Source organism: Piliocolobus tephrosceles, unplaced genomic scaffold, assembly GCF_002776525.5.
Source record: "Piliocolobus tephrosceles isolate RC106 unplaced genomic scaffold, ASM277652v3 unscaffolded_110, whole genome shotgun sequence".
Classification (NCBI taxonomy): domain Eukaryota; kingdom Metazoa; phylum Chordata; class Mammalia; order Primates; family Cercopithecidae; genus Piliocolobus; species Piliocolobus tephrosceles.
This window is the reverse complement of record NW_022292088.1, coordinates 490,778-515,546: the sequence shown is the minus strand read 5'-3', so window position 1 is coordinate 515,546 and position 24,769 is coordinate 490,778. Positions and strand designations below refer to the sequence as shown.

The 24,769-nt window shown below is 41.4% G+C and overlaps 1 protein-coding gene across 1 annotated transcript in view; it reads right to left on the bottom strand.

Annotated features, from left to right (window-relative positions):
• Positions 1-20,770, bottom strand: part of LOC113219872 (E3 ubiquitin-protein ligase UBR1-like) — a 158,939-nt gene extending 138,169 nt beyond the window's left edge. The window contains exon 1 of the mRNA XM_026447937.1: positions 20,605-20,770. Coding sequence (XP_026303722.1) covers positions 20,605-20,685 — 81 coding nt within the window. The 5' untranslated portion in view covers positions 20,686-20,770. The remainder of the gene's footprint in view (positions 1-20,604) is intronic.
• Between the last annotated feature and the right edge of the window lie 3,999 nt (positions 20,771-24,769).

Here is a 24,769-nt window from a genome sequence, read left to right as displayed (position 1 = left end):
TCATCTAGGGGCACAAGCAATGACATAATTCTATAATTTCAAAGCAATTTACAATATAGTTCATCTTTCACCAATACAGAAGGAAAGTGGGTGATGAAAAACAATTAAGCTTGGAAATAAGCAACCGCTCACATACCACCTGTATCTGAAAAAAAAAAAAAAAGAGAAGAGTAGCTGTAGTAGGTAAGAATTATCCTTCCCTTCTGGAATGGCCAATTCCTGCTATGTGAAGGTGGTTCTATTATCAGTCACAGGCTATACAGACAATGCATTCATCAAACACTTTGTTTTAGGAAACCAGAGTATTTAACAAGAGATCAAAATGAACATAGGCCAAAGTTTTTTTTTTTTTTTTTTTTTTTGAGACGGAGTCTCGCTCTGTCGCCCAGGCTGGAGTGCAGTGGCCGGATCTCAGCTCACTGCAAGCTCCGCCTCCCGGGTTCACGCCATTCTCCTGCCTCAGCCTCCCGAGTGGCTGGGCCTACAGGCGGCCGCCACCTCGCCCGGCTAGTTTTTTGTATTGTTTAGTAGAGACGGGGTTTCACCGTGTTAGCCAGGATGGTCTCGATCTGCTGACCTCGTGATCCGCCCGTCTCGGCCTCCCAAAGTGCTGGGATTACAGGCTTTTGTAAACACAAAAAGCACTAACCATAAAAGGAAAAAACTGGATAAATTGGACTGCATCAAAAGTAAAACCTTCTGCTCTTCAAAAGAAACTGTTACAGATGGCTTATTTGCATGTGAAAACATGCTTACCATTATTAGTCATTAGGGAAGCACAAATTAAAATGACAATGAGATACCCCTGCACAACCTAGCATACTGGCTAAAATAAAAACTGGCAATATCAAATGCTAACTAGGCCAACAGTGCTTTCGCACCTATAGCCCCATTTCAGAAGGCTGAAGTGGGAGGACTGCTTGAGCCCAGGAGTTCAAGGCTGTGTAGTGTGTGCCTGTGAATAGCCACTGCACTTCAGCCTCGTCAACACATAGGGAGACCCTGTCTCTTAAAAAACAAACAGGCCGGGCGCGGTGGCTCAAGCCTGTAATCCCAGCACTTTGGGAGGCCGAAACGGGCGGATCACGAGGCCAGGAGATCCAGACCATCCTGGCTAATACGGTGAAACCCCGTCTCTACTAAAAAATACAAAAAACTAGCCGGGTGAGGTGGCAGGCGCCTGTAGTCCCAGCTACTTGGGAGGCTGAGGCAGGAGAATGGTGTAAACCCGGGGGGGCGGAGCTTGCAGTGAGCTGAGATCCGGCCACTGTACTCCAGCCTGGGCGACAGAGCGAGACTCAGTCTCAAAAAAAAAAAAAAAAAAAGACAAAAACAAAAACAAAACACATATGACTCAAGGCACATCATTTAAAAACAACAACAAAAACTTATCCAACGAGTTTTACAAGCTAATATAATTAGAATTAAGATTTTAGATAAGGTTCCACAATAGGTCATTAAGGAAAGTTACAGATATTTGATTACATATAAGGCTTTTTTAGTTTGCACTAATGAACCTCAATATTCCATTCACAAATAAATTCAACCTCAATATTCCACTCACAATTAAAACTTCATGGAAAATATGTTTACATTAGGTATTACTATAGAAATTAGCCCATTCTCTAAAGGGCAACTTGTAGATAGTTATTAAAATTTTAGATTTACATATATTTTGACCCAGAAATGCTTATTCTAGGAATTTACTCCTCAGATAAACATGTATAAAGTATTTTTTTTGCAGCATAACTATCTTTAATCGTAAAAGACTGGAAACAACCAAAATGTCCCAAAGCAAGAGCTGAATAAATCATGGGACATTATTAAAAAAGGAGAGGGCACAGATCTATGTCCTGATATGGAACAGTCTTCAAGTTATATTGTTAAAGAAAAAGCAAAAGGTACAGAACAGTGAGTATAATGTGCTATCATTTATACTGGGAGAAGGGAGGAAAAGAAAAAGGAAGAGGTGAAGGAGATGTATCTGTATATGTTTATATTTGAATATAAAAATCTCTGAAAGGATTCAAAATAAACTGTTAACAGCAGAAAGAGCCCCGGGAAAGACTTAGTGTTCCCTGTGTTACCTTTCTTACTGTTTTAATTTCTAAATGTATATACACATTATCTATTTGAAATCATTTAAAAACGTTTTCCATCCTATACATTTCATGTACAGTTATTTCCATCCTATACATTTCATGTACAGTTATTCATAACAGCAAAAAATTAAAAACCTGAATGTCCATGAAGAGGGTAATAATCTATCATTTAGCCATACTTGTCCAAGTGTGAAAATATATATTTACATCCACCAGATGTGCACTGTAACATCACTTGTAACTGAAAAGATGAAGTCCACCTAAATGTCTATCAATAAAGGTATATCCACTGTGGTACAGTCATACCACTCAATGCAGTCAGAATGTCATAAATACTGTTAAGTGGAAAAAGAAGCTTTAGGCCGGGTGCGGTGGCTCAAGCCTGTAATCCCAGCACTTAGGGAGGCCGAGGCGGGCAGATCACAAGGTCAGGAGATCAAGACCATCCTGGCTAACATGGTGAAACCCTGTTTCTACTAAAAATACACAAAAATTAGCCAGGCATGGTGGCAGGAGCCTGTAGTTCCAGCTACTCGGGAGGCTGAGGCAGGAGAATCGCTTGAACCCGGGAGGCAGAGCTTGCAGTGAGTGAGCGGAGAGAGGAGATCGTGCCACTGCTCTCCAGCCTGGGCAACAGAGCGAGACTCCATCTCAAAAAAAAAAAGAAAAAAGAAAAGAAAAAAAAGCTTTAAATATAATTTCATTTTTGTAAAAGGGAAAACATTATATATACTTTTTAAATTTCAACACATTTGGGTTTTCTTTCTTTCTTTCTTTTTTTTTTTTTTGAGACAGAGTTTCACTCTTATCATCCAGGTTGGAGTGCAATGGTGCGATTTCAGCTCACTGCAACCTCTACCTCCCGGGTTGAAGCTATTTTCCTGCATCAGCCTCCCAAGTAGCTGAGTTTTCTAATTTAATATATGTGGAGGCACATCTCTGACTATGCTTCCCTAAACATAGACCAAGGGTCTGGAAGGAGAAACAACAATCTATTAATAATGGCTACACGGAGAGAAGGAACTGGGGAAAAGAATTAGGGGTTGTCACATTTTTACTTTCAACAATGTTTCATTGTTTGACTTTGTTAGACAAGTGTCAATACTTTTGCAACTAACAAAAAAAAAACTTCTAAAAAATCCACATGAGGCCTGGTGTGCATGGTGTCTCATGCCTGTAATCCCAGCACTTTGGGAGGCTGAGGCAGGCAGATCACTTGAGATCAGGAGTTCGAGACTAGCCTGCCCAACATGCTGAAACCCTGTCTCCACTAAAAATACAACAATTGGCCAGGCATGGTGGCATGCACCTGTAATCCCAGCTACTCAGGAGTCTGAGGCACAAGAATTGCTCGAACCCAAGAGGCAGAAGTTGCAGTGAGCAACTTCCCGCCACCACACTCCAGCCTGGGTGACAGAGTGAGACTCCATCTCAAAAAAAAAAAAAAAAAAAATCTACATGAGATAATATGCCCATTTAAAAATGATGCCAAATAGTCTCAAAGTATCTCCAATGGGAAAGACAGTAACAGAGAGAAAGACACCACAACATTATTGTGCTATGCTTTTTTTCTTTTTAATAGAGAAGGGGTCTCACCTAGGTTGGTCTTGAACTCTTGGGCTCAAGTAATCCTCCCCACCTCCCGAGAAGATGGATCTGGCTGGGACTACAGGCTCATGCTATAGCACCTGGCTGACTTTTGTGTTATTCTTGCCCAAAATGTACAATCTCATTCCAATCATGAGAAAACATCATATAAATCCAAACTGAGGGACATTCCATACCGTAATTGCAAAGTACTCTAAAAGTGGGTCATGAAAACAAGGAAAGATCAAGACATTGTTACAGACTGGAGGAGACAAGAGAGAGATAACTAAATGTAACTGGGATCCTGGGTGTGATCCTAGAACAGAAAAAGCCCATTCATGGGAAAACTGATTAAATGCAAATCAGATCTGTAGTTAGTATTAATATTAATTTCCTGTCCTTGATAATTATACTATGGTTATGTAAAATGTTAACATTACAGGAAACAGGAAGAGGGAGGTAACAGAACTGTGCTACAATTTATGCAACTTTTTTTTATAGTCTAAGATTAATCAAAACAAAAAAGAAATGATGCTGAAGAGGTTTATTTACTAATATGGAAAGGCATTAATAGCAAACAGTTCAGTAAAGTAGGTTACAAAGCAGTATATATACAATCTCAATTTGGTTAAATATTATACTTACATTTACATAGAGAAAAATCATGAGGAATATTTAACAAAATGTTAACAGAAATGGGTGGTGTGATTTTAGCATAGTTTCATGGAATTCACTAGTCTGCTTATCTAATGAGTAATATCCTTACAGTGAGTCCATATTTGGGAAGTAATTTTATAATTTTAAAATTAAATTTTTTTTACTAAAACCTTTTAAAAATAAATATACCATCCCAGCACTTTGGGAGGCCGAGACGGGCGGATCACGAGGTCAGGAGATCAAGACCATCCTGGTTAACCCGGTGAAACCTCGTCTCTACTAAAAAACACAAAAAACTAGCCGGGCGAGGTGGCGGGCGCCTGTAGTCCCAGCTACTCGGGAGGCTGAGGCAGGAGAATGGCGTGAACCCAGAAGGCAGAGCTTGCAGTGAGCCGAGATCCGGCCACTGCACTCCAGCCTGGGTGACAGAGTGAGACTCCGTCTCAAAAATAAATAAATAAATAAATAAATAAACCTTCCAGTATTCCTACTCCAACTTCTGGGGTACTCATACACAAACAACTTTTCTTTACATACCTGGCAACAACTACAACTAACATAGAGATAATATCTAATGTTCTGTTATACCTAAGGATCTTTTCATCAACAGCACTAAAGGGAAAAAAACAAAACAACACACACAAAAAAACTTGCATATTCAGCGCTACAAACCAAACAAAAAACCTTACTGTTCTGCTTAATTATAGGAGGCACAGAACTAGCGCTTTTCAATTCTCTTGTTAAGAATAGAAGAAATTTGAGAGTAAAAACGAGTACAAGCCCCTCACATTTTATAGACGAGAAAGTTGAATCACAGGGAAGTAAATTGACTTGTCCAAAATCGTCGAATAACCAGTTGGTATCAATGTCAGGAACAGAACTAGGTATCCTAAGTCCTAAAGTTCAATGCCCATTCTACTAAACCAAACATAAATGTAGTTTTTATTTTATTTATTTATTTATTTATTTATTTTGAGGTGGAGTTTCGCTCTTGTTGCCCAGGATGGAGTGCAATGGCTGGATCTCAGCTCACCACAGCCTCAGCCTCCTGAGTAGCTGGGATTACAGGCATATGCCACCATGCCTGGCTAATTTTGCAGTTTTAGTAGAGATGGGGTTTTTCCATGTTGGTCAGGCTAGTCTTGAACTCCCGACCTCAGGTGATCCATCCGCCTCGACCTCCCAAAGTGCTGGGATTACAGGCGTGAGCCACTGCGCCCAGCCAAATACATAGTTTCAAAATCCACCTTTACTGGCTTGTTCAATTTCACATTATAGGTTGGGCATCCCACACCCAAAAATCAGAAAGCAAGACACTCAAGGATAATGCTCATTGTAACATTTTGGATTTTACATTTTTGGATTTTGAATGTTCAACCAGTATAATACAAATATTCCAAAATCTTAAAAAATCCAAAATCCAAAACACAAGTGATACTCAACCAGCAATGGCAAAACAAAACAAAACAATAAAGTTTTGCCTTCTTACTTTTTGCTTTAACTATGGCCTTCTTTCTAATTACAATTACAAATGAAGCCTCTTAGCTAACAACTACTGAACATTCCTGAAGGCTCCTAAATATTCTTATATTATCTATATCATCACACACTTTACCATGAAGAAGTGGTATTTTAAAACATCATGGCTGGGCATGGTGGCTGTAATTCTAGCACTACAGGAGGCCGCGGTGGGTGGATCACTTGAGCTCAGGAGTTTGAGAGCAGCCTAGGTAACATGGCTAGGTGAAACCCCGCCTCTACTAAAAATACAAAATTAACCTCTTCAACTAGAATGTAAGCTCCCTGAGGAGAGGAACTTTGCCCTTCAAATCCCTGTATCCTATAGGCCTAGCACAAGCACACAATAAAAGTTCTCAGTTAATTGCTAAAAGCTACACATTTCTTGCCAGAGAAAACTAAGCAAATTATGATAACATTAAGCCTTCTCTAACTTTGTGTATATAATTTTTTTTTTTTTTTTTTGAGAGTCTCGCTCTCAGCTCACTGTAACCTCTGCCTCCTGGGTTCAAGTGATTATCCTGCCTCAGCTTCCCGAGTAGCTGGGACTACTGGCGCATGCCACCCCAACCAGCTAATTTTTGTATTTTTAGTAGAAACAGGGTTTCACCATATGGGCCAGGAGGGTCTCAATCTCTTGAACTTCTGATCCGCCTGACTTGGCCTCCCAAAGTGCTAGGATTACAGGCGTGAGCCACCGCACCCAGCCTAGAATTCTTATAGGAAATAAAAGTTCAGTTATACTCTTCACAAAAATGTTTTCCATTTATCTCTTCACAAAAATGTTTTCCACTATTGCCAAACTATGGAAAATTTTTTTCAACTAAAATAGGTTTGATTTTTTGCCTCTGGTTGGTTGGTTTTAAAATTTTCCCCCATTTTCAACAGGAATAAAATTAAGAATTTTTAACTACCAGGTCCAGGAAAAAAAAAAAAATAACTGTTTGGAATTATGGGAAAGCTTTCCTAATTGACTAGTCTGTAAAAAACAAGTTCTTAACAAGTTCTCAACATTTAAATTCCCAAACATTCCAAACATTTCCCTCATCCCCAAGGAGACTAGAGAGATGTTTTCAACTCTGACCCAAGGGCTTAGATGCCTGTTTGGGAACATCATTCTGAAAAAGGAACTTACTTAAGTAGATTAGTTTTGTTTAAACCACAATTTGACCTTCCTTAAACAACTGCTAGACATCTACAGAGCCTTCAGAGCCCTGTAATTGTTTTTCTAATTCTTCTTTTTAAAGTAGTAACAAAATCTGAAGGCACTACCATTTTTCATAGCCACTATGGATTAGTAATAAATAGAGCATCTCTAGGCACCAATAATCTTTGATTATACAATGTTTTCTTCTAATATTATTCTACAGACTCAAAGGTTTACAGCAACCAAGGACAATGGCTCATGCCTATAACCCTAGCCCTTTGGGAGGCCAAGGCGGGCAGATCACTTGAGCCCAGAAGTTCAAGACCAGCATAGGCAACACGGTAAAACCCCATCTCTACAAAAAAAACACAAAAATTATCTCGTCATGGTAGCATGAGCCTGTAGTCCCAGGTACTCAGGCTGCGTACCTGAGTGGGAGGATCACCCGAGCCCAGGAGGCTGAGGCTGCAGCAAGGGTCGCGCCACTTCACTTTGGCCTGGGGAACTGAGTGAGGCTCTGTCTCAAACAAAAAAAAAAAAGGCACGCTCATAACTAAGCTAATATCTACCTTCCTCTAACTTTTATCCTGTTACTGAAATAAACCAATATAATTCACTTTGCTTTTTCATCAGTCTTTTAAAATAAATGAAGATAACTATTATGTCTCTCATTTCTAGTCTCTTCATTTCATGGCTAAACTGAAACAAAGAGACTAAAGAAATTTGGCCAGCCCTAAACACATGGTATCCTGACCACTCTCCAAGTTGACTACCCTTATGAAACTGCACAACATGCTTCCATAAAGAGGAATAGGACTATTTATTACCTTCCTTATCCCGAGCACTAAACTGCTTCAAAAGATCACATTCTGAAAAGGTGTGGTGGCTCAGCCTGTAATCCCAACACTTTGGGAGGCTGAGGTGGGTGGATCACTTGAGGTCAGGAGTTCGAGACCAGTCTGGCCAACATGATGAAATCCCATCTCTACTAAAAATACAAAAAAATTAGCCGGATGTGGTGGTGCACGCCTGTAGTCCCAGCTCGGGAGGCTGAGGCAGGAGAATCGCTTGAACCCGGGAGGCGGAGGTTGCAGTGAGCGGAGATCACGCCAACATACTCCAGCCTGGATGACAGAGTGAAACTCCATCTCAAAAAAAAAAAAAGCAAACAAACAACAAAAACATCACATTCTCACATTCCTTTTTTCTTTTTAAAATTTTTTCTATTTCTTTTTCTTTTTTATTTTCTTTTTTATATATATTTCAAATCCTCTTTTTCCTAGTTCCCACAAGCAGACCATTCTTTGGCTGCCACATCACATGACATCCCATGCAGACAACTAAAACCCTTAGGTCAATCACATGTAAGAGACTTAGTCCTATACCAAATGAACCTAGGTATAAGGCTTTACTTTCATCACAATTTACTTCTGACACAATATTCAGCCTATATAGGATTTATCCTTTACATGTTATCCCTACCAGCCTTGTGCTGTCTGTAAACATGGCTTCTATGTCTGTATGGCATTGATAAAATAAGCCAGAGTCAAATATAGAGCCACATGACAAGCAAGTTCACCCTCTTTTCTTTGCTGTTGAGATAACGTATAAGCATGCTGTCAGAATTTGGTTTTTGAAAACACTTTGTCCCTCCTAAGGGACAAGTTCTCCTTGTCCTATTTGTATAGTATTCTCTTTTTCGTCTCTGTCATAGGTCATGCCCCAATTTTCTAGGCTTTCCTTGACGTATTTAGATAAGTAAAATCCTGCTTTCATAAACTCTGAGCTATCTATTTCATATTCTCTTTCTGCTGTATGGAATATATATTTGCAAACCAACTAAAATCCTCTCTTAAATTACAAGGCAGAACAAGTGTGTATTTAAAAAATTGATAAATTAACAGACTTTCCCTCCAGTAGCTAAAGTCATTTCTAGCTTACCCACAAATACCAAAACTTCAAAGGCATTTTAAAAGGTACTCCATAAAGACATTAAGTAGTTATAGCTCCACTCCTCTAAATAAGTCAAACAGACTTTGTTCTGAAGGGTGGCATTAAGTAAACTATTAGAAAGAAAATTATATTCAAATGAGTAACAGTAGACTGCATTCTGGACAGGGTCTGTGTCATTCCCGGGCAGCAAGTGGGCACTTAGGAAAGTGCATTAACTCTACTGGAGTTTTATCAGTAACATCTATTTACCATAGCATATTTCCATAAGCACTCAGATTAGTATTAGAGTGTGACAACATTAAAAAAAAAAAAAAAAAAAAAAGGCTGTACCAAATGCTTTAAAAAAACCCAAGCTCATTAACTATTGTTTATTCAAGAGGGGGCATGTTAACTGAAAACACTTTGAAAGAACGTATAGGCAGTCATAGTAAATCTCCTGGGATTAGAGGTCTTAATATTTTGTGTTAGGTCATCTGAGGCAAGGGGTTAAAAGCTTAAGGAAAATTATTTCACAGAGCTCAGCATATGCTTAATACCTTTACAGAAATGGATAAAGTGGCAGCAAGGGAAATTCGAGGTAACCCTCAAAATCAGCACACAAAGAAAGGATGGGCAAGACACAGGCATATCTCAGAGACATTTGGGTTCAGTTTAAGACTACCACAATAGAGTGAACACAAAGTGAGTCGCACAAATTTTTTTGGTTTCCCAATGCATATGAAAGTTATGTTTAAACTACACTATACTAAAAGTGCAATAGTATGAAGTCTTTAAAAATGTACATAACTTGGCCGGGCGCGGTGGCTCAAGCCTGTAATCCCAGCACTTTGGGAGGCCGAGACGGGCGGATCACGAGGTCAGGAGATTGAGACCATCCTGGCTAACATGGTGAAACCCCGTCTCTACTAAAAAAAAAACTACAAAAAACTAGCCGGGCGAGGTGGCGGCGCCTGTAGTCCCAGCTACCCGGGAGGCTGAGGCAGGAGAATGGCTGAACCCGGGAGGCGGAGCTTGCAGTGAGCTGAGATCCGGCCACAGCACTCCAGCCTGGGTGACAGAGCGAGACTCCGTCTCAAAAAAAAAAAAATGTACATAACTTAATGTTAAAATACTGCTAAAAAATGCTAATGATCATCTGAGCCTTTAGAAAGTTGTCATCTTTTTGCTGATGGGGGGGCCTTCCCTCAATGTTAATGGCTGACTGATTAGGTTGGTGGTTGCTAAACATGGGGATGGCTGTGGCGATTTCTTTTTTTTTCTTTTTCTCTTTTTCCTTTTTGAGACAGGGTCTCACTCTATCCCCCAGGTTGGAGTGCAGTGGTGCGATCTGGGTTTATGGGCTCACTGCAATCTCCACCTCCCAGGTTGAAGCAATTCTCTTGCCTCAGTCTCCTGAGTAGCTGGGATTACAGGTGCCTGGCTCATTTTTGTATTTTTGGTAGAGATGGGGTTTTACCATGTTGGTCAGGCTGGTCTCAAACTCCTGACCTTAGGCAACCCGCCCGCCTCGGCCTCCCAAAGTGCTGGGAGTACAGGCGTGAGCCACCATGCCCAGCCAGGCAATTTCTTAAAATAAGTTAACCATGAAGTTTGCCACACCGATTGACCTTTCCACGAAATATTTCTCTGTAGCATGTAACAGCATGTTACCAACAGTAGAACTTCTTTCAAAACTGGAGTCAATTCTTGCCAACTCTGCTGCTGCTTTATCAACTACGTTTATGGAATATTCTAAATCCTTTATTCTCATTTAAACAATGTCCACAGCATCTTCACCAAAAGTAGATTCTATCTTGAGAAACCACTTTCTCTGCTCATCCAGAAGTAGCAACTCCTCAGCCATTACGTTTTTATCATGGGTTTGCAGCAATTCAGTCATAACTTCAATCTCCACTTCTAATTCTAGTTCTCTTGTTATTTCTACTACATCTGCAATTACTTCCTCTACTGAAGTCTTGAACCCCTCAAAGTCATCCATGAGGGTTGGAATCAACTTCTTCCAAACTCCTGTTCATGTTGATATTTTGACCTCCTTCCCCAAATCATGAATGTTCATAATGGCATCTAGAATGCTGAATCCTTTCCAAAAGGTTTTCAACGGACTTTGCCCATATCCATCAGAAGAATCATAATTTATGAAAGTTACAGTTTTATTAAATGTGTTTCTTAAATAGTAAGAGTTGAAAGTTGCAATTACTCCTTGATCCACAGGCTACAGAATGGATGTTGTATTAGCAGACATGAAAATAACATTTATCTCCTTGTATATCTCCATCAGAGCTTTTGGGTGACCAAATGTATTGTCCATGAGTAGTAATCTTTTGAAATATTATCAGCAGTAGTTCTCTACAGTGGACTTAAAATATTCAGTAAACCATGCTATAACAGATGTGCTGTCATCCAGGCTTTCTAGTTCCATTTATTCAACATACTTAGAGTAGCATAATTCTTAAGGATTCTTGGATCTTCTGAATGGTAAATGGAAATTGGCTTCAACTTAAAAGTTATCAGCTGCATTAGCCCCTATCAAGAGAGTCAGCCTGTCCTTTGAAGCCAGGCACTGACTTCTCTCTAGCTATGAAAGCTCTACACGGCATCGTCTTCCAACAGAAGGCTGTTTCATTTACATGGAAAATCTGTTTAGTGTAGCCACCTTCATCAATTATCTTAGCTAGATCTTCTGCATAACTTGCTGCAGCTTCTCCATCAATCAGCACTTACAGCTTCACACTGTACTTTTATGTTGTGGAGATGGCTTCTTTCCTTAAACCTCATGAACCAACCTCTGCCAGCTTCCAACTTTTCTTCTGCAGCTTCCTCACTTCTCTCAGCCTTCGGAGAACTGAAGAGAGTGAGGGCCTTGCTCTTCGATTAGGCTTTGCCTTAAGGGAATATTGTGGCTGGTTCAATCTTCTATCCAGAGCACTAAAACTTTTTCCACATCATCAGTAAGGCTGTTTCGCTTTCTTACCATTTGTCTGTTCACTGGAGTAGCACTTTTAATTTCCTTCAAGAACTTTTCCTTTGCATTCACAACTTGGCTAACTGCTTGGCACAAGAGGCATAACTCTGGCCTATATCAGCTTTCAACAGCTTTCCTCACCAAGCTTCATCATTTCTAGCTTTTGATTTAAAGTGAGAATACTGAACTTTCCTTTTCACTACAATACTTAGAGGCCATTGTAGGGTTATTAACTGGCTTAATTTTAATATTGTCCCATCTTAGGGTACAGGGATGCCTAAGGAGATGGAGAGAGATGGGCAAGTAGCTGGTCAGTGGAGCAGTCAGAACAAACACATTTTTTATTATGTTTGCTGTCTTTTACGGATGTGGTTCATGGCACCCCAAAACAATTACAATAGTAACATCAAAGGTCACTGATCACAGATCATCATAACAGATATAATAATGAAAAAGCTTGAAATATTGTGAGAATTACCAAAATGTGACACAATGACAGGAAGTGAGCACACAATGGTGAAAAAATGGCACTGTAAGGCGTGCTTGAGACAGGATTGCCACAGACTTTAATTTATAAAGAACTCATTATCTACAAAGCATAGTAAGGAAGCTCAATAAAATAAGGTATGCCTGTATTTCACTGGTTCATCTGTATCACTGACTTATAAAAGTATCTATCCAGACACAACCTTTGTGCGGTACTGAGGACAAAAACCTTTTCATTTGCAGGATAGTGTTTGGTATTGTAAGAAGTCAGTATCCAGCACTAGCACATCTACACTAAGTTACTGTTCCTTCCCTAGACTCTTACAGTTAGTGGGGCTGAATCACTCATTTTGACTTAGGGTTTTAGAACTCAATTTCACATCTGATTCTATAGAATCTGGCATTTAAAAAATCCAAATTTCCCTAAGTCCCCAAAATAGAAATTATGAGATGGTGAAAAAATAAAAGCCATTAGGTCTTGCTAAGATCTAGTAACAAAGTACTTCAGTTGGGGCTCAAAAAACCTAGGTTTGGCTGGGCGCAGTGGCTCACGCCTGTAATCCCAGCACTTTGGGAGGCCGAGGGGGATGGATCACGAGTCAGGAGACACAGACCATCCTGGCTAACAAGATGAAACCCCACCTCTACTAAAAATACAAAAAATTAGCCGGGTGTGGTGGCGGGCACCTATAGTCCCAGCTACACGGGAGGTTGAAGCAGGAGAATGGCGTGAACCCAGAAGGCGGAGCCTGCAGTGAGCTGAGATTGCGCCACTGCACTCCAGCTTGGGTGACAGAGCGAGACCCTGTCTCAAAAAAAAAAAAAAAAGACCTAGGCTTTCATCAGTTTTCCTACTCAGAGTATGTCCTTACTACACAAAACTGTACTATGGCCTAAAACAATATAGATTCAAATTTCTAAGGAAAATCATCTCCAATTAAAATCACACAGAACTTCTCACTTCTATTTTGAAGTCACGAGATTATGCTATCTTTTAAAGATCCCCTATAGGCCAGGCGCGGTGGCTAACACCTGTAATCCCAGCACTTTGGGAGGCTGAGGCAGGCAGATCATCACCTGAGGTCACAAGTTTGAGACCAGCCCAGCCAACATGGCAAAATTTCGTCTCTACTAAAAATACAAAAATTAGCTGGACAAGGTGGTGCGTACCTGTAATCCCAGCTACTCGGGAGGCTGAGGCAAGAGAACTGCTTGAACCCAGGAGGCGGAGGTTTCAGTGAGCCAAGATTGCGCCACTGCACTCCAGCCTGGGTGATGACTCCAGAAAAAAAAAAAAAAGTTCCCCTATAGATATGAGATTAGGGGTACATTTTTCCTTGATTTCCATAATGATTATTGCGAAAGCATAACAACATTAAACTTTTAAAAAATCCTCCCATTTGAGCAGGAGACAACTTTGGGAAATAATAGAAATATTCTATATCCTGATTCAGTGGTAGTCACACAAGTATACACATTTGTTAAAATTTATCCAAGAAATGCCTTAAATGGGTACATTTTATTGTATGTAAATTATATCTCAATAATGTTAGTATCTCTTAACATTCTCAGCTCCCATCACCTCTACCTCCTCTCTACCTCAGTGTCTCCTCATTCATTCATTCATTCATGCATTCAATAAAAATTTTGAAGCAACGTGCTAGAAACTAGAGATACAGCTGTGAACAAGAAACAGTTCAGGCCTTCAAGAACTTCACTGCCTAGAAGGAAGGACACATAGTAAACAGATAATGTCGAGTATAGTCTGAGACACGCTACATAAAACAGGAATATGGAAAGGGTGCTATAGGAACACATAAGAGGTGTCTTTTTTTTTTTTTTTTTTAAGATGGAGTCTTGCTCTGTTGCCCAGGCTGGAGTGCAGTGGTGTGATAGCTCACTGCAAGCTGCGCCTCCCGGGTTCAAGCGATTCTCCTGCCTCAGTCTCCCAAGTAGCTGGGACTACAGGCGCCCACCATCGCACCCAGCTAATTTTTTGTATTTTTAGTAGAGAAGGGCTTTCACCTTGTTAGCCAGGATGGTCTCGATCTCTCGAACTCGTGATCTACCCTCCTTGGCCTCCCAAAGTGCTGGGATTACAGGCGTAAGCCACTGCGCCAGGCCAAGAGGTGCCTTTAACCTGGCTCTACCATTGCAAAAACTTGATGTGCCCCCATGTACTCAAATTCTAAAATTCCCCTTTCTGACCACAAAGTTCAGTCCTCCCAATTATGTCAATCTCATGTCCTTTAATACCTCAATCTCACCAATTCCCTCCAGATTTCCTGTTTTGGCTTTTATTACCTCCCTGATCAGCCTGGACTTCAAGGTTAGCCACTACCCTACCATGCCCACTCATTCCCTCTTTTTTCCATCTACAACCTCCATCCACTGATCACTACTAATCTTACTACAATAAATCATTAATGTTGATCCTCAGTTATTCATTCATTTAAAAAAAGTGTCTTCTGCCAGGCGTGGTGGCTCACGCCTGTAATCCCAGTACCTTGGGAGGCTGAGGCGGGTGGATCACCTGAGGTCAGGAGTTTGAGGCCAGCCTGACCAACACAGAGAAATCTCGTGTCTACTAAAAATACAAAAATTAGCCGGGCATGGTGACGCGTGCCTGTAATCCCAGCTACTCAGAAGGCTGAGGAAGAAGAATCGTTTGAACCTAGGAGACAGAGGTTGCAGTGAGCCGAGAACATGCCATTGCACTCCAGTCTGGGCAACAAGAGTGAAACTTCGTTTCAAAGGAAAAAAAAGTGTCTTCTCTATCAATCACATAGCAAGATACACCAATGTGGCTGGGCACGGTGGCTCACACCTGTAATCAATCCCAGCATTTTGGGAGGCTTAGGCAGGCGGATCATGAGGTCAAGAGATCGAGATCATCCTGGCCAACATGGTGAAACCTCGTGTCTACTAAAAATACAAAAATTAGCTGGGCATGGTGGCATGCACCTATAGTCCCAGCTACTCGGGAGGCTGAGGCAGGAGAATCGCTTGAACCCAGGAGGCAGAGGTTGCAGTGAGCCGAGATCACACCACTGCACTCCAGCCTGGTGACAGAGCGAGACTCCGTCTCAAAAAAAAAAAAAAAAAGATGCATCAATGAACAAGTCATACATGATCCTTCCCTTCATGGAACTTACCTCTCCCTCTGGAGGGAGAAACAGATATTTCACTAAGTAAATAAAGACAATACAGTAATTACAGATTGTAATTGCAAAGGGAGAAAAAAACAGGTTGCTTTGACAGAGAATAAGAGGAACCCATCTCTTAGACAGGGTATGTATTACGAAAAAAAACAGAGGGAAAACACTCTAGGAAAAGCAAATAGCAAGCAAAGGCACAGACCCTAAAGCAAAATACAGTTTCAGCTTGTACTAACAGGCCAGGATGAGTGAGGAGAATATAATAGGAAATGAGGTGGAGATGTAGGGGCCGGATCAGGCAAAGTCTTGAAGGCTTGTAATGAATTTAGACCTTATTCTAAGTATAATAGAAAGCCACTGAGGATTTAGATAGGAGACTGACATGATCTGATTTAATCTTTAAAAGATTACTCTGGTTGTTCTGTGCAGAATGGACAGGAAGAGGGCAACAGTGGAAGCAAAGAGACCAGTTAAGAAGTCACTACAGTAGTCAAGACAACAGATAGTGACTTGGACTACATGGGTGGAGACATATTTGTGTTCAAGAGCTATTATGGAGGTGTCGTCTACAGAGACAGGGAAAACCAAACTCTTGATCTGTCTTTCTCCTTTCCTCTCCTAAAATCTGGTCTTTCCTCTCAATATATGACACAACCAAGGCCAGGCACGATGGCTCACACCTGTAATCCCAGCAGCTGGGGAGGTCGAGATGGGTGGATCACTTGAGGTCAGGAGTTCCAGACCAGTCTGGCCAATAAGGTGAAACCCCACCTCTACTAAAAATACAAAAAAAATTGGCTGGGCACGGTGGCTCACGCCTATAATCCCAGCAATTTGGGAGGCTGAGGTGGGCAGATTGCCTGAGGTCAGGAGTTCAAGACCAGCCTGGCCAACATGGTGAAACCCCTGTCTCTACTAAAAATACAAAAATTAACCAGGTATGGTGGCAGGCACCTGTAATCCCAGCTACTTGAAAGGCTGAGTCAGGAGAATCAATTGAACCCGGGATGCGGAGGTTTCAGTGAACCGAGCCGAGATCTCGCCACTGCGCTCCAGCCTGGGCAACAGAGAGAGACCTTGGCTCAAAAAAAAAAAAAAAGAAAAAGAAAAAAAAGGCCAGGCATGGTGGTGCATGCCTGTAATTCCAGCTACTCAGGAGGCTGAGGCAGGAGAATTGCTTGAACTTGGGACACGGAGGTTGCAGTGAGCCGAGATCATACCACTGGAAACAACACAACCACTGCCATGAATGGTTAAACCAAAAACTGAGGATGCAGATGTCATCGTTCCTTCCCTTTTGCCTCATGCCTAATCTATCAGCAAGTCTTTTTGCTTCTTCTATACTTCTAAAATCTCTCTCACATTCATCCTCTTCACTCTGTCTCCAGGGATAACCTTTCCAGTGCAAGCTACCATCAACTACGGCTTGGGTTACAGCAGCAACTTCTTAATTGCTCCCACTGTTTGAAACACCAGACATCCAAGTGAAGATGTCAAGTAGGCAGTTGGATTTATGATTCTGGAGCTCAGAAGTGAGATGACACAGAGATGTAAATTTGGGAACTGAATACATACAGACGGTATTTAAAGTCACAGAACTGGAGGAAATCCCCTAGGTAGAGGTTATAAACAGGCAATAGAAATGAGCTGAGTATCATGCCAAGACGTATCTTCTGAAATTGACTTAAGGAAGAAAATCTAGTTGAGGAAGACGGAAGGCAGAAGTTCTGGCAGACTACCTCACAACCCTCTTGATTCCCGATTTTTCTCAGTCCTCATTATCACGGACCCAATAAACCACCCACTCCTCAAAACGATGCCCCATGCCATCACACTATTCTCACCTCCTACCTGCTTGCCTATTCTGTTTCCATGTTCTTTCCTCGTTCTTCCATTTTCTACCCCTGTTTCAATCATTCCTGTTCTCTTTCTCTCTGTCTCAATCTCTCTTTTCCTGTGTGTGTGTGTCTATATACACACACATTTTCCTCCTCAAAGATTTCATCCAGGCTGGGCGTAGTGGCTCACTCCTGTAATCCCACCACTTTGGGAGGCCAAGGCGGATGGATCACTTGAGGTCAGGAGTTCGAGACCAGCCTGGCCATATGGTAAAACCCTGTCTCTACTAAAAATACAAAAATCAGCTGGGCGTGGTGGCACACACCTGTAATTCCAGCTACTTGGGAGGTTGAGGCACAAGAATTGCTTGAACCTGGAAGGTAGAGGTTATAGTGAGCCAAGATGGCACCACTGTACTCCAGCCTGGGTGATGGAGTAAGACTCTGTCTTAAATAAATAAAATAAAATTAAATTAAATTAAACCGTGTCTCTACAAAAAAAAATGCAAAAAATTAACTGGGCATGGTGGCACATGCCTATATCCCCAGTTACTCAGGAGACAGGTGGGAGGATCACCTGAGCCTGAGAGATTGAGGCTGCAGTGAGTTATGTTTGTGCCACTGCACTCCAGCTTGGGTGACAAAGCAAGACCCTATCTCAAAAAAAAAAGATGTTATCCATTCCCACAACCTCAACTGTAAATTTACTGATAACTTCCAAATACCTAGCTAAGTATTACTCAAAGTGTGGCCCATACACCACTATTACAGAATTAGCACGGCAGGCTTGTGAAAATGCAGATTCTTGGACCTCACCTCAGACCTACAGTATCAGTTCCCCTGGTGATTCTTAAGCAATGGCGTTTATCAATGTCCACTAATTCATACATATTATTTTATTTGAATTGCATGTGAGATAATGTTAGGAATACTACAGCCTTCATGCTTACTAACAGCAACATAAATGAAAACGGATCTGCAGACCAAGAAGAAAGTTTAACGAAATCAGAGACTATAACCAGGGATTAGACTCTAATGGAAATTGTATGATTGCTTAAACCTCTATGAATGTCCCATACTATTTATCTTTGTCTAAAGATAAACAATAAGGAGTAGGGGGGACAACTGAGCTTGTATTGCTTAAGAGCAAAGTAGTAAACTGGGAAGCCAGTGTCACACCATGGTTAGAATAAAATTGAAAACAGTAGTAGCTTTAAAAAGAGAAAAAGAGAAAGAGAGAAAGGTAGAATGATCTGTAGGGTCTTCAGTAGACACAGAGATGCAAGCCATAAAAGGGGTTACAAAGCTTAACAGTCACAGGTCCTCATCTACTAACATTACTCTACCTTGAATTAAAATTATTTGGGCACTTATATTACCTGTGTCACCAGATTGTGAGTTCCCTGAGGCTATATTACACAATCTACCTACTACTTTGCAAAACCTAAAGCCCTGCCCAACAAAATCGAATACTATTTCCTGAGGTAAAGAGTTGTCACATAAATTCTAGCTCAATTCCTGTATCGTTATCTCCAATTCCAAATTAGTGGCGGCCAGAATGATGGGGTTTTACTGTATCATCTGGAAAAAATTAATGTATCAAAGCTTTAAATAGATATTAGTCTTCAGATACAAAACTCTAACAATTCTTCTGACCACAGCACAGTTTCCCCACTCCTTCTAACAAGCAAAACTCACAAACTACCATTAAAATGTTTCAGCTGCTTTTATATTTGTCCTACCTCCTCATTCCTTATCATCGCAAATAAGATGCTTTCTCCTTCACTACCAGTAGTGAAGTGAATTTGAACTGCTATTTGGGGTGGAGGAAAACGGCAAGCACTGACATAGTCAGAAGCCAAACCCTTTTCCAACTCCCTCCCTACCTGGTTCCTACCTCCTAGCCAGTCTTTTCAGTCCCTGAAGTAGCTCCCTGTTTTTGCATAAAACAATGTTCAATTGTATGCAGGGTTAAAAAAACAAATAAAAACCTTCAAGAATGCTTTTAATCTGTAATCCCAGCACTTTGGGAGGCCGGGGCAGGTGGATCACCTGAGGTCAGGTGTTCGATATCAGCCTGGCCAATATGGTGAAACCCTGTCTCTACTGAAAATACCCAAAAAAAAAAAAAAAAAATTAGCCAGGCATGGTGGCAGGCGCCTGTAATCCCAGCTACTCAAGAGGCTGAGGCAGGAGAATTCCTGAACCCGGGAGGCAGAGGCTGCAGCGAGCCGAGATTGTGCCACTGCACTCCAGACTGAACGACAGAGTGAGACTCCGTCTCAAAAAAATAAAATAAAATAAAATAAAGCTTTTATTAAACTACAAACCAAAGAAACTTCAGAAAAAATGGTGTATATCCCAAATCTCTAAATGCTGCTATTTAGAAAGACAAAACTAATAAAACATTATGCAGTGACAGATACTTGAATATTTTCTATATATTTCCCCACTAGATGCCCTGGGCATCCAGAACATTCCCTAACATTGCCCTCTACTCTTATCTTCCACCGTCAGCTTTCTCCCTGTAGCTAGTGACTCAAATTTGTTCACTATCTCTGCCTTCCTATTCTTTCAAAATGCAAGAGCAACGTATAGATTCCAACATTAATTAATGGTATTGCTCTGGCTTGAAATGTTTGGGAGTCCCTTCTTCAGCTTTAAAAAGTAGCGACAGATGATGGGCTTCTCCACTGAGGGTTAGGCCTGGGGTTCTTAATATGCTATATCGAAGGCCAGTTACTACACCTCACATCTAGACATGACAGTGGCAGCACTCTCTGCCATTATCAGGTCCCGGCCAGCTGGCTATGCAATACAATACCAGGTGCTGCGTTCCCATCATCAAGAGTAAAGGGTTAGTACTGCTTCTATACGAAAATGGCTCTTGCTCCAACCCCGCCTCGGCCCTCACATCAAACCGTCTAATAACATCACTGGTTCCTTCTACTTCAGAATAGAGACATGCATGTTTGAGATTATCAGGAATAACACATAACAAAGTCATTATATTCCGCACACTTGGCTGGCAGAAATGTGGGTTGCGACTAACTTTTTATTCAGTGGCTTCCTTCCAGATCAATCCAGATAACTCCCCCTCCCCAGAGCTGCCATAGGGGGTGAACCCCACATCCTCCTAAGCGCAGTAGGGAGGCACTGGGGGGAGGACAAAAGAGACTTGCCTACAGGGACTTACACATGCCAGACGCTGAGGGGTCTGGGGTAACTCCGCGCTGATTTCCATCCTCTCCGCACCTCCAGCTTCCTCGTCCGCCATCTTGAGGGAAACTGACTCCTGCAGTTGCCGACCCCCGGCCAGAGGCAAGCGGAAACCTGTGGCCGGTCGGAGACACAGGGACGACACTTTTACGACGGCCCCTGAAGTCGGGTTTGACGCAGAATTGAGGAGTGGCTTCCGGCCCGCTTCCCGGAAGCAAGCGTCACTACGTGAAAGGACTGGAGATTTTTTTTTCCCCTGTAATTTATCAGGCGTAGCGCTTGGTAGCTGAGTGGTTGTATATCTGGATTTAGTGCTGGGAACTGTTGCATCTACGAGGTTAAAAAAAAAAAAAAAAAAAGCCAAAGTTAGCGTCCATTAGGAAAGGAAGAAAACTTGTCAGGGGCTAAAGCAAGAACCTGTCCTAGCTGGCCGCTTGTTGGCCTGAGGGTGTTTTGTATCCCAGCCTCCCTGCAGTAGTTCTCCAGAGCCTATAAAATGAAAAAGAAAGTACTCACACGTCTTCCATTTTTAAGGTTTTACCCCGTGGGCACTTGCACATGTGTACAAAAAAGCTGGGGATCCAGCTTTATTGGGGAGCACGGGGGGAAATAATTTGGAAACCTAGTCATTCATTGATAGATGAAAGACAAGATAGACTATGGTACATCCGCATTTTGAAATACTGTGCAGCTCTTGAGCAACATAAATCTGTGAAAAGATCAAGATAAGTGAGAGGGAAAAAAGCCAAGTTGCCGCAAACTATATATTTGCACACATAGGCATTTAAATCTGAAGGAGTAAGTCTGAAAGGGGAAAGGGCAAAGTAGTAACTCTGAGGGCCAGGATTCGGATTGGAGGAAGAAGGTGGTCAAGAGCTACTTTACCTTCATCAGTATTTTACATTGTTTACAAAACAAATAATTTTAAAGTGTATATTTTTAACAAAGAAGAAAATAAAGCTCCAAACAATGTGAAAAGCAGAGGAGGCTTTCCAAATGCTGTGGTCCACCTTGATTAGTAGAACTTTCCTGCCTAAACAATGTTTCTGCTCAAATGAACTACTGCCTGGGTGCTAAAATACTGTTTTTCCAGCCTTTTTGCCCAACAACCACAATAAATACATTTTACATCTTATCACAGTACCTATACAAAATTATATGGGTATATATAGAATATGTATATATATGCTGAAACTAAAGTTTTCTGAAACAATGCTTGCGATATGTCATATTTTCTATTCAACTGCAATATGTTTATGCATTTAAGCCAAAATACTGGTTGTAGTTATTAAAGTGATATTATAACCCACAATAGATATTGTCCCACATTTTGATAAAAATTGCCCAAAAAGTTACCTTGTTCCTTCCTGTCTCTATGCCTTTACTCCTGGAGTTCTCTTGTGCTACCCGACTCTCTTCTCTTTTTCTTCTTTCATTCCTAGATAAATGAAATAGACTAGAAAGTTCAGAAATAGGTCGGGGGCGGTGGCTCACGCCTGTAATCTCAGCACTTTGAGAGGCCAAGGTGAGTGGATCACCTGAGGTCAGGAGTTCGAGACCAGCCTGGACAACACAGTGAAACCCCATGTCTACTAAAAATACAAAAATTAGCTGGGTGTGGTGGCGGGTGTCTGTAATCCCAGCTACTCAGGATGCTGAGGCAGGAAAATTGCTTGAACCTGGGAGGTGGAGTTTGCAGTAAGCCAAGATCGTGCCACTGCTCTCCAGCTCTCCAGCCTGGGCTACAAGAGCAAAACTCCATCTCAAAAAAAAAGAAAAGAAAAGAAAAATAACAGCCACTTATTAACATCTTAATGTAATCAAAGCACTAGTATATTAATAGCACTAGCTATATATTGATAACAATCCTGTAGGTAGATGTTACTACTTCCATTTTACTGTTATGAGAAATGGAGAAAACTGAAGTTTAGAGAAGTTATAGAATTTGGTTAGGGACATGCAGCTTCCAAGTGACAGAGCAGACATTCAGCCAGCACAATGGCTCACCCCTGTAATGTTAGCACTTTGGGAGGCCAAGGCGGGAGGATTGCTTGAGCCCAGGAGTTTGAGATGGGCAACATAGCAAGACCCCCACCTCTACCAAAAAATAATAATAAATAAAATCCAGTTCAAATGACTCGCAAGGCCCTGTTCTTAACCATTTCACTTTATTACTTTATACCAAGTTCAAGTATTTTACACATGAAAGATACAGAATTTCAAGTTAGAAGGAAATTATGGACTGTTTATTTATTTATTTGTTTGTTTATGCAGATGAGTTTTGCTATTGTTGCCCAGGCTGGAGTACAGTGGTGTGATCTCAGCTCACCACAACCTCTGCCTCCTGGATTCAAGCAATTCCCCTGCTTCAGCCTCCCAAGTAGCTGGGATTACAGGCATGCACCAGCATGCCCGGCTAATTTTGTATTTTTAGTAGAGATGGGGTCTCTCCATGTTGGTCAGGCTGGTCTCAAACTCCTGACCTCAGGTGATCTGCCTGCCTTGGCCTCCCAAAGTGCTGGGATTATAGGCATGAGCCACCATGCCCAGCCAGACTGTTTATTAAGTGGTGCAAAAACAGATGATTATGTAGCAGTTCCTAAAAAAAAAAATAGACATGGAATTCCCATATGATGCAGCAATTCCACTTCTGGGTATATATCCAAAAGAAGTGAAAGCAGGGACTTGAAGAGATGTTTGTATACCTGTGTTCATTGAAGTATTATTCAGTATAGTCAAATGGTGGCAGGAACCCAAGTGTCCATCAACAGATGAATGGATAAACAAAACATGGCATATACATGCAATGAAACATTATTCAGCCTTTAAAGGGAAGGAAAAGGTGACACATGCCACAACATGGATGAACCTTACAGATATTAGGCTATGTAAAAGAAGCCAGTCACAAAAAGACAAATGCTGTATGATTTGACTTACAATACATACCTAGAGTAGTCAAATTCATAGACACAGAAAGTAGAATGGTGGTTGCCAGGGTCTGAGAGGAGAAGAGAATAGAGTTTCATGGGTATGGAGTTTCATTTTGGAAAGATGAAAAAGTTTTGAGGGTATGTAGTGGTAATGGTTGCACAACAATATGAATATATCTAATGCTACTGAATGGTATACTTAAAAGTGGTTAAAATGATAAATTTTATGTATATTTTACCACAATAAAAAATTTTAAAGAGGCCGAGCCTGGTGGCTCATGCCTGTAAGTAATCCCAGCACTTTGGGAGGTCAAGGCCAGCAGATCACTGGAGGTCAGGAGTTCAAAACCAAGCTAACCAACATGGTGAAACCCTGTCGCTACTAAAAATACAAAAATTAGCCAGGCATGGTGGTGCATGCCTGTAATCCCAGTTACTCAGGAGGCTGAGGTAGGAGAATCGCTTGAACCCGGGAGGCAGAGGTTGCAGTGAGCCGAGATCGCACCACTGCATTTGCCTGGGTGACAGTGTGAGACTCCATCTAAAAATAAATAAATAAAAATAAATAAATAATAAGTAACTATTTGGGAAAAGATGGTCAGATCCTTACCTCAAATCATATCTCAAAATAATTTTTGTTTTTTTTTTTTTGAGATGGAGTGTCGCTCTCTTGCCCAGGCTGGAGTGCAGTGGTGAGATCCTGGCTCACCGCAACCTCCGCCTCCTGGGTTCAAGTGATTCTCCTGCCTCAGCTTCCTGAGTACCTGGATTACAGATGCATGCCACCACGCCCGGCTAATATTTGTATTTTTTAGTAGAGATGGGGTTTCACCATGATAGCCAGGATGGTCTTGATCTCTTGACCTCATGATCCGCCTGCCTCGGCCTCCCAAAGTGCTGGGATTACAGGCGTGAGCCACCATGCCCAGCCCTCAAAATAATTCTTAATACATGAAAGAGTTAACTGCTAAAAAGAGTAAATAAGTAAAAATTATTATTTTTTTTTGGAGACAGGGTCTTGCTTTGTTACTCAGGCTGAAGTACAGTCGCATGCTCTTGCCTCACTTCAGCCTCTACCTCTAGGACTCAAGCGATCCTCCCACCTCAGCCTCCCAAGCAGCTGAGACCAGAGGCATGCACCACCATGTGTGGCTAATTTTTGTATTTTTTGTAGAGACAGGGTTTCTCCATGTTGCCCAAGCTGATCTCAAA